This window comes from Egretta garzetta, unplaced genomic scaffold (assembly GCF_000687185.1).
Source record: "Egretta garzetta isolate BGI_Z169 unplaced genomic scaffold, ASM68718v1 scaffold447, whole genome shotgun sequence".
NCBI lineage: Eukaryota > Metazoa > Chordata > Aves > Pelecaniformes > Ardeidae > Egretta > Egretta garzetta.
The window spans coordinates 3,408,657-3,419,220 of record NW_009260397.1 but is presented as its reverse complement, the minus strand read 5'-3'; the positions used below and the strand labels follow the sequence as shown (position 1 = coordinate 3,419,220).

General features: G+C 40.9%; 1 protein-coding gene across 1 annotated transcript in view; it reads right to left on the bottom strand.

Moving 5' to 3' along the window:
- Nucleotides 1-878: 878 nt before the first annotated feature.
- The window catches only part of TMEM132C (transmembrane protein 132C), a 159,235-nt gene continuing 149,549 nt past the window's right edge, over nucleotides 879-10,564 (bottom strand). The window contains exon 9 of the mRNA XM_009643173.2: nucleotides 879-2,078. Within this exon, the coding sequence (XP_009641468.2) occupies nucleotides 879-2,078 (1,200 nt within the window). The remainder of the gene's footprint in view (nucleotides 2,079-10,564) is intronic.

Here is a 10,564-nt window from a genome sequence, read left to right as displayed (position 1 = left end):
AATCCAGACCTGAAAGTAAGATGAATACTTCTTCCAAACAGAACATACTACTAGCTAGGGTGAAACTGGAGGCTTATGCTTTCAGAAGAGACACCACGTGGAAATTATTAGTCAATACTTATCCTCAAGATTCTTTAAATGACAGGAGATTGTTTATAGCTCACTTAGAAACAGAATGTTCTTGGTCCACTGTGAACTTTGTGAATTGAAAATTTTCCTGTTTTCAAGATATTTAAAAGAAAAATACAAGAGGGAACATTTTTCTGTTTCAACTTACAAGACAAACAGAAAAGTAAAAATAAAAATACCAGGTAATTTCTTCCTCCTTCATATGTAATGCCAAAGACACATCTTCTCTTCAAATGAAGGAATAAAAAGAATCGGCTTGAGTAACAATCTAAAAAGTCTCCTTGTGGGTCATGTGCCCACAATTGTGATGTTTTATTAGAAATATAGACAAGTTATTGTTTGTCTCTTGCTTATTCTTTTCATGCTCTTATATTCTCTCATTTCTTTTTACAAATATTTTTGGTACTTTGAAAGATTACTATTGTTATTATTTGTATGACCCATAAAACAAATTTTCACAACCTCATCTTGCCCAGTTCATCATACTGGTCATAGGATTTCCTTGTTCCTTTCTGCTATTTATATTCCACTTCCTAAATCCATGAGTAGCAGAATAACCGCTGGAAAAACTAAACAAAGTGAGAAACAAAAACAAACCATGGACAGTTTGGCAAATTTCTTTCCCTGATTATAAAAACTGCCTCATCATTTCTCCTGGTGATTCCTTCCCCTCCCCCTCTTCTGTCCCAATATATACTGTAGAACTGAAGGCATCAAGGTGTGATTAAACCCAAAAAACCAGCAAGGAGCTACACTTTGTCTTTGAACTTCTCCATGTAGTTTTGTATCTCTTTGGAGTCCTCCAGGTCCATATCCTGGCACACCCACTTAATGTCATCATCATTGCTACTTAGGATTGAGTTGACAGTAGGACAACCATCGTCAGGTGGGATGGTAGTGAATGTCGTGAATTTTACCCGCTTCCGTTTAGATGTTGGAGAATGTAAAGGTTCAGATTTCTGTTCCTTTCCAAGCTTTCCCCCTGAGTCAGCACACCTGTGAACCTGGCTCTGAATGTTCTTCTGAGCACTGCCATTGAGAAGCTGGTTGCTCTCCTCACAACCCGAGCCTCGGTCGATAATAGTTGTGTGCTCATCCTGCTGAGGTGATGTATCTGCTGTGTTCTCCAGCAGTTCTGCTTCATTTCCCAGCCAGACCCAGTCATGGGAATGGGTCATTGTGGCCTGTCCTTCCACCAGAACCTGCTTATGACGGTACTTCAGTGCAAATGTTGCACAGTTTATTAGGAAGACTAGAATTGCCAGGCAGAAGACCCCTAGCAGAGCATACATCCCAATCTCCAAATCGCTAAGGCCCCTAGGTGTCTGCACCAGGTCATTTTCCTCCACGCCCACATTGCCTTTTGGGAGGTCTACTTGAGCAGGGAAGTTGGTGAAGTCTATAGGAATGTTTTGCAGCTGGCTATCATCTGAGAGTTTGCCACCATCCAGCCTGCTGTTTTTAATTACTTTATTTTTTATTACGGATTTTGCTGTGGTGCTGACTTTCCTGATAGCGCCTTCCTCTCGCTCTGCTGAAGAGCTACCATAATATCGTCCATCCTGGCCATACCGTTCCTGATCTGACACTTTGTGCCGCCGGTCACTAGCATGGTTTTCAATCTCATCAGCATCATAATCTCCACCCGTATCGGAGTCTGCATCATTCTGGCCGAATTTGACTTTGATGTTGCCATTCCCCACAGCCAGGACACTTTTCCTCTTGGACTTTTGGCAGGCTTCAGAAATCATCATGTCCACCTTGATTAATGCACCCTGACCTTCACCTTCTGCTGCCACAACTGGCCATTCTAAGGCAGTGTTCTGGTGGATCGAGACAACAGCTTCATCTAATGATACAGCAGAAAGGGAGAAGTCCTTAGAGTCATAAATGTCCAGCGGAGTAACAGAGCTGTCGCTGAACTGAATCCAGGTGCTTACTACAGCTTCCTGAAAGGAGAGGGATATGGTTAAAGATAGGGTCTTAAATAAAACAGCTCAACCCATTGCAGCTCATCAATCTCTCAGCTCTGAACGGCAGTGGGAGGAAATGGAAGACAATGGCTCTGTGCTGCATTTAAAGCAAACCAAGCTTCAACTGATGGGGCAGAAAATTGGTCACATTTTTCACTAAAGGTTCCACTGTTATCCTTCCGGCAAATGTTTTTGCAAAAGAACATATAAAATAATTGATATGAGACGTCCGTAATACCAAAATACCCATTAACAAGCTACAATTTACATGATTTATAAAAAAAGTCATTCCTGTCATACGAAATCTGAAAGAGACAAACCAGAAAAATTACTAGAGGCGCTTGACAGAACACTTATTTTCCTCATGTTCCCCATGCACAGGTGTCACGGGGAGCTGTCAAATTAAACAAGGCATAAATATCTTAGCAGGAATAAGGAGCTACCACAGTATCTTGGAAATGGTTGGAGCCAAAGATTCACCTGAAAGAAAAAGCCTCACAGAACAATTGCCATTGTGCAGGAGAAAGGTTTGTTTTAAGTAAAAGACACTTTATCCTTGAGATAATTAAAAAGTCCACCGCATTTCTGTGTCAAGGAAAGGAGGACGGGATTCTGGTATGATCTCTACCACAAAAATACAAATGGCCTGGATTTAATTGGACTGTCTTTGTTCTCTGCAGGTAGCACTGTTAGAAGTCATCATTAGACACAAACGCAAAGCTAGAGGTCAGCTCTTTGCCATTTGAAATCCCATCCAGATGATATAGATATTTACTTCTCCACGTCTCAGTAGCTTTCTTTGCAGGAGATTTCTTTATTTTTTCATTTGCTCTGTGTCTTGCCTGTTTAGCCAGCAGACATGCAGGCAGATTGCCGGAGTGCAACTTCGCAGAAAAGCAAAGTTCTTTTCTTCCCAGACTTAAACTGCAGATGGCCGTAATAACTTTACACTTGGGTACATCAGAACAACTGGGCTGAAAATCACCATCAGGGAAAAAGACTGCCACCCTGTTAACGTCCAGTCATAATACAAATTTACAACCTAATATGGTTTTCAATTGGCTACAATTTGTTACGCTATGGTTATAAACAAAGGGAATTGCTACCCTTCTAGTTAGATTTAAAGCTTTTCAATGAAAACAGCAAGGGGCATTTAGCTGTGCAGAAGGTTGGACTATACCGAGTATTTGATTTCCAAAGTGCTATCAGCAAGTTCTTCAGGGACTGAAAGAAGAAAAAATAAGTTGTGGACAACAGGAAAGAAGGCAACGTTCTTGGTGATTCAAATGCACTTCAAACAGCTGAAATGGAGCCAGAGTGGCACAGAAGCTGGGAAGGGTGAACTGCGCAAGGAAGTTAAACCAGCGATCTTTCATTAGAGAAACAACCCTGAAATGGCTGAACAGAGAGAAAACATAAAGCTGCAGGGCACTGCTTAAATTTATATCATAGAAATCTATAGTAGAGCAAACCCAGTCATGGGAAAGTAAAGGATATTTTTTTTTAATGGATATGTGTAGAGAGAAAAAGATGCATCTCCTCCGGCAGTTCAACATCCTGTTGCCTTCCTTCTCCCTAAAACAAGAGGACAGCCTCGCATACCAACAGGGAGGTATGTAAGATACACTTACTTTTCATCAACCTATGGAAAGCAAAACCACCAGCATCATTTCAAGCGTATATCACAACAGGCTTGACACTGTTTGCCAGCGGTGCTCTCTTTTGGAGAGCAGAATGAGAAAATAAGTGCAGAATTTTGTACAGTTAAGGTTGGAAATTATGAGGCCTGTGCCTCCTCCCAGCTCTGCTGAGGACTTCCATAGTTCCACATCTCTACAAAATTATTTACATTACTAAATCCTTTGTGCATTCCTTAATAGCCAAACGCAGCATACCTAGCGTTGCAGAGCCCCAGGTCCGATTATGGCCCTTACTATGCAAGTAAGTTTTATTGGTGGTGGAACAGCACCTCTGCGGGATCTGGGATCCCTTCTGCTTTAACAGCCCTCAGGCACCTTTCAGGTTAAGCGGTAGCCAACATGGAAAAATTCAGCTCAAAGGGCTAGAACTTGACAAAGTTGTAAGCAACTTCAAAACAACTTTTATTCTTTACACTATTTCTTCACTATTCTGCATTGCTGGTTTTATGAGGCAGAGATAGAGAAAAATGAAATGGCAGTCAGCTAAAATTTGCAGGCACACATATGATTTACTATAGATTACAGAGGTGGGCAATAGCTTAGCCATTATTTTCAACCAGCACTGTTGGTTTTTATTTCCAAGAGACCCTTTTTTCATAGGAAGAAGCTAATTTTTCACAACACAACATTGTCATCCTTATACTACAGACAGTATTAATTAAAAGGGAAAGAAAACAAATGAGAGAAAGAGGGACAGAATCTCAAATCCTGCCAAAGTATATTGTATCAGCCCAAATATTCTATTTGGCAAGAGATCATCTCCTCTCATTCACATTGTTAAAGGAAAACTGAAGGCAGGGGAAGGAAGTGAATTTCCCAAATGATTATAAATTCTGAAAACCTAAAAAGGAAAAAGAAAGAAAAAAGAAATGATTTAGTATCATGTCCTTCAAAGAGCTGTTTCTGCAAATCCTATGTACTGCATCAATAAATCCCCTCTGAATCTCTGACAAGGTCCTCCAATTACTATCAGCAGATGAAGATGGATTGGAGCCTTCTTACCTGCAAAGTTGCTGCCCCTAGTCTGATGCCCTAAACACTGAGGTGACAAATGCTTGCGTTCATTAATTATCAAGCATAAACAAATAGTTTGCGGGATTATTTGGTTCTCCAGTCTTTCTTTCCTCCACTTTTCCTCTCTCTTTCACAAATGCACGCACAAACACACAAACACATACTCAGTTGCACTCCCAGAACAAATGAACCACAGCTACACATTAGTGCCGGTGTCTCTTACAGAACAGGATGATTTATATGGTGACTGTGATGACGTGCAGTGAGTCAGATAATGTACATCATGTTAATGACAGCAAAATCCAGTCCAGAGGAGATAAGGAAACGTCTTCGCACAACCACTGCGGGTTATCAAATATCATTCTTTCCATAAACAAATAACTTTCTTTATCAAGACACATTTTGTCTACATTTTCCCTTGTGCCTTTGCTGTTCTCTTCCTCCATTCCAGGTATAATGACATGCCAGATCAGCAAGATGGCCAGTTCTTGATCTGCTGCAGTTCCACCACCTCTTCTGGCCCTGAATTACATTGCTGCTTATCAGTCCAAAGATGCCACTTGATAAATCTTCTTGGATAAACTTGCATTTTGCTTTTTGGTAATACTTTTATCTCCCTTATTATCTATTTGTTATGTTTAGGTGGGTAAAACAAAGGGGAAATTACCAGGGTACAGAAGTAACATGGCACTAATGGAAACCAACAGTCCCCAAGGAGTTCTGGATTGCCTGGCCTGAATGATTCCAAACCTGCTGTATGAGCCACCACAAACACTTTTGTTTGCTGGCTATGTCTGTTCCACCTAGATAAAACAAGGAGGCTCACACTCCAAAAGGCAACCTGAATGCAGGAAGCAGAGCTGGTCTGGAAGCTCAGCAGACAGCCCATCATACAGAGATCTGATGAGTCCCACTGTGCTGGGACTTGCACAAGTTGCCTGTGAAAATCTGGGAGCCACAGTAATGATTATTTTGCCCTCTAAAGCATCATACAACATTTGAAAGCCTGCTTATCTTAGGATGTTCCACTGAGCCCATCTGCAGCATCACAGTCAGTGATTACAAAGTGTCCTTCAATACCACCTCAAAAAAGCTGTGGTCAGCTTGAAATCAGGGCATGCTATCTTGTATTCTTCAAGCAAAAAAAATAGGAGAGTAAAGTGTGTAGGACTGGTTGCATTTTAGAGAATTCTGATGCTTAGAAACACAGATGTGAGGACTGATCTGTATATTTGATTTTATTCCATGCCCAGAATAAAGAGGCCTTTTAATGGTCTTCATTCACTAAAGCACAAATAAAAGTATTTGAGAATAAACCCTCAATAGCTGGAGTCAGCTGCAATAGTCCTGGACTGAGGCAGGACACCAAAGGAAAGAAATGGGTGGCTGGATGGCTCTGCAGAAAACAAATACATCCCTCCCTCGGTTAAAGGCAAGGGACTACTGTTCTCAGCCACTTCTATTAGAACAGCTCTGATTGTTCTATCTGGGGACTTGAATGCTGAAATGGGTTTCCTTAGCAATTTTATCACATGAAATATCAAAGTATTACATGTGCATTTATTTTTAAGCCCGTGGCTTATGTAGTAAAAATTGGGCTTGATCGTTACGATGTGGAAATGAAAGGCAGCCAAGACTCAGATCTTAATTCAAACCATGCATTCCCCTACTGTGTGTTTCTTTCTCTCCTTTTTGTCCAATCTGCTAACGTGACATTCCTTTCCAGTGGGAATTTGCCTATATTTTAAAGGGAAGAATTCAGATTCTTATCTAACAATACATCCTTTCTCCCTTTCCCATGCTGTTTAATTCCTTTGTCATACTTGTGAGCCACTACATTGCTCTGTCAGTTTAAAGAAGATATAAATACAATTTAAGTGTAATTTATACTGCCAGAATGGGGTAATGAATCCACACCATAAAAATACTCCTAATATCTGTTACTTAACTGTGAGGTGTAAGTGAACTCCCAGAACTAGCTTGCACAAAGGACATAAGCTAAACCAGGGCATTATTGTGTCAATCCAAAAGGCAGGGATGTGCAAGCAGCTCTAGCTTGTTGCCCTGATTCAGGTGGTGCTGAGCACCCTCATCTTGACATTTTGGAGGACACTCCCTGAGGTTCTGGATGACCTCACGGGGTTGGGCCTTGTCACTGGTGTCAACAGGAGCTACTCATATGAAAGAGAAGAACTTGGCCTTTAAGAAGTGCTAATATTGCTCTTTTTTCCCTAAGAAAATGCCTGAGGTTTTCCAGTAGGACTGAGAGATATATTAATACACACAGCTATTTATTAAAGGCTTTCTTTTCTCTTTCTTTTATTCTATCCACTCTCCCATTTCAGTTCATTAGACCACACACGATACCCTATAGTGATGAAAAAGCTATGATATGACTCTGAGTTTTCAGCACAGGAAGCTGGAATTTAAGAGTCCTTGAAGCTCACTCAGATCAGAAAACACTTAAACACTATAGATTTTCTTTAATTTACATTTTGGAGAGGCCTTTAAGATGGCAGCGTTGATTTTAACAACAGTCAGCAAGCCAAACAGAACAGCTTTTCTACCTGAGCAGATGGCCACTAAAAATAGACTGCTCACAGCTACAGTTTCAACATTTTAAGAAGATATAGCAACTTTGATACTTAAAAGTTGGTCAACCTGCATTTATTTTTAGGCACCTAAGTCATTGATCCACTTTTCAGTGCCAATGAGCTCCCCATTGATTTAAAAGAAAAGGAATTATGGGCACAGCATCACTTAAGGTCACCTTGTCACCTCAGGTAATTAGTTGCCCAACTATAGATAAAGATATCTAACTTAAGGCATCCAAGATAAAAACATTTAGCTTATCCTCTTTAGATTGCTAAGCATTTGGAGAAACTTCCAACTTTTCAGGACTTGTGTTTTGGCTGCTTTGTGCTACTTATGCAGACATGGTGTGGTCATTATAATCAAGGAACTAACCTAGTCATTATATTCATTGAAAGAAAGTCACAGTAAAAATACAAAATTCATTCCTAAGACATTGAAAGATGTGTAATAGCACAATCTGTATAACACTTTATGCCTTCCACTGCACTATAAAGATGTACTGCTAATCTGTTGGGGACAATATTGTGCCTGCCAGAGTACCAACTACCCAAGGACATTTGCTAATCTATGTTGAAGCTTGGCTATTGAAGGTGCTAAAGTGGAGCCAAGGAAAACATTTGACTAAGAACACATTGACTGTTTTTTCCATATAACAATGCTGAGGCATACACAATCATTTCTGAGAAAAATAAAACTTTCGGCTATCTTAACTGTTATTTTGTTTTTCAGTTGCATCACTAAGGTTTGCATGAGTTACTTGGCCCTTTTTATAAACCTGTTTGAGAGGAAAAGACACACTTAAATAATGAAGGCCTTGCAACATTCAAGTATATCCTTAGTTCTGGGCTGCCCCCTTGAAAAGAAACCTCTTTCAAAGGGCTTGATTTTCAGAAAACACTCAGCATTCGCCTTCTGAAATTCCAGCTCAGTAAGGATCCATCTCATCTGGATCATGAGTCCAGATCATGAGTCTCTTCTTGCAAAATTTAGCCACAAGCATTCCTACATTTTCATTATTCTTCTAAGTGCAAGTGACTTAAATGTTATATCCTTAATTCAAACTGCAAATGAAAGGAAAAGATGTATGTGACTGGACAGGCCACTCCTATGCTAAGACTATTTCCTTCAATGTATTTTCTAGTGTGAAATCTATTCCTGTCATTATTTTGGTGATGTCCCTAAGGTCTCTTTTCAACAGCCCTTCCTCGGGCAAGCCCTGTCTATAGGCTAAGATTTAGGCCTGAGAACAAATGAGTGGCTTACAACAAGGTATGAAGTGAATTACACAGTGTGTGGAATTAGCCCAGGCCTCCGGGATGAAGGCACTGCTAAAGTGCCCTGGTAACTAGGGACTGGGCTCAGGTTCCACAGGGAGCTGGCATGACCAGGATCAGGACTGCAAACACTCACAGTGCTGGAGCAGGAACTGACCCTCACAAATAAGCGAGGAGTGATGCTTCCAGCAAAGCCTTCTGTTGGGGAGCAAGGCAGGATACTTCTTTCTCCTGGTGAAGAGGAGGTGGTGGGAAGACAAGCAGAGGCAATGGGGGTGGGCAGGCTCCAGACTGGAGGAGCTGGAAGGAGAAGCAGAGGCTGAAGGGGGATTCCACAAGAACATGCTGCTCTGTGTTTGCAGGAAACCGGGACAGAAGGCACTGTGCATAGAAGGACTGGGGAAAACTGACTAATTTGGGACTGCTACTAAGCAACCAGATTTCCAGATCCTGGTGTAGAGAAGGTTTTCCACTGCCTTATAACAAGAGTCTAGGTTCTGGTTTTTTTTCCAGACAGAGTCTGGAGAAGAAACAACATATTTTAAACTTCTTTTACCAAGAAAAAGGTGCTTGGTTTTCTTTTGACTGCTGTTTTACAGTCGGTATCTTCAGTGAGCACAATGCAGTAGCGCTATCTGTAGGCCCAGCAAGACGACAGTAGGGACAGCAGCCCCCCCACTGCCCAGCAGTACCAGAAGCAGGCGGCGTTGCTCAGGATGGGAGCCTGATATGCCCCGTCACTTCTGTATCAGAAATGTGCCACTCTGAGGAAACTGAAATTGTCTCAGAAAAGAACATCAGCTTCAACAAAATATTTCATTAAAATCATTCTGTAACACAGATGATGGGAAAAATAATTTCAAAACAAACCACATTTCCACATTTTTATTCTTTTGTATTATTTCATAACTTGCCAACTGTAGTGACATGTAATGACACGTCATATCATATCGCCGTGCCATAATACAATATGAGATGTCATGTTGTGCAGCACTGAAATGCCCTGTCATAATATGCCATAACCTGATGTTGATAAATATCTTTGCATACCATGGACAGATAATCTATAAATCTGAGAAGTTGACAATGTATCTGTGCAACCTTTCCCAATTCACAAGGTCTTTTATCTGCAATCAAAGGCATGATTCTTCCAATGATGCTGCAGGACAAATGGTGCTCTGTCCTATATAACAGAATTGGGTTAGGTGTGCTCCAGCTTTTGCTTTTACAGTTTTGGTCTGAAGACAGAATGCCAGACATGGTTTCTAAGCCCTGGAGAAGGGTATAAATGGGTTAATTACATAAGATACTTATGTTTACAGGATGCAGTAAATGGAACAGATGGGCAACACGTCATTCTAGTTTGGACATTTTCCTGTCACTAAGTTATAAAACAATCTAAATTATTTTTATGTTCCAGAAAATTAGGTAGCAATAATCATGAAAATGGGCCATAAAACCTGACTTGAGATCTCTCCCTATCTGTGTGAGATGAAATACAGTTTCTGTGAGAGGAGTAGCTGTGGACAGAGTTAATTGCATGGTCCCCAGTCCCACTCTCCAAATCAACTGACAGAAAGAGCAATGAACATACAGCTTGTTCCACTGCTACTGACCCCTGGTTTTAATCTGTTCCAGAGCAACTGTTTGCCTCGATCTGGTGGTATTCTCCAATGTTCTTTTCCATGTGGGTTGTGACCTGAAACATGCTGCTTGAAAGACTCCCTTTACAGAGATGGAAATTTGCTGGCTAAAATTAAGTAGGATCAGCACAGTGGTACCCTAATGAACTGAACGACAACCCCCCCAAAACCCATCTATAAAATAAAATAAAAGGATAGGGGAGCCTGGCAGTCTGCCATGACTCCAGGAGGGAAAA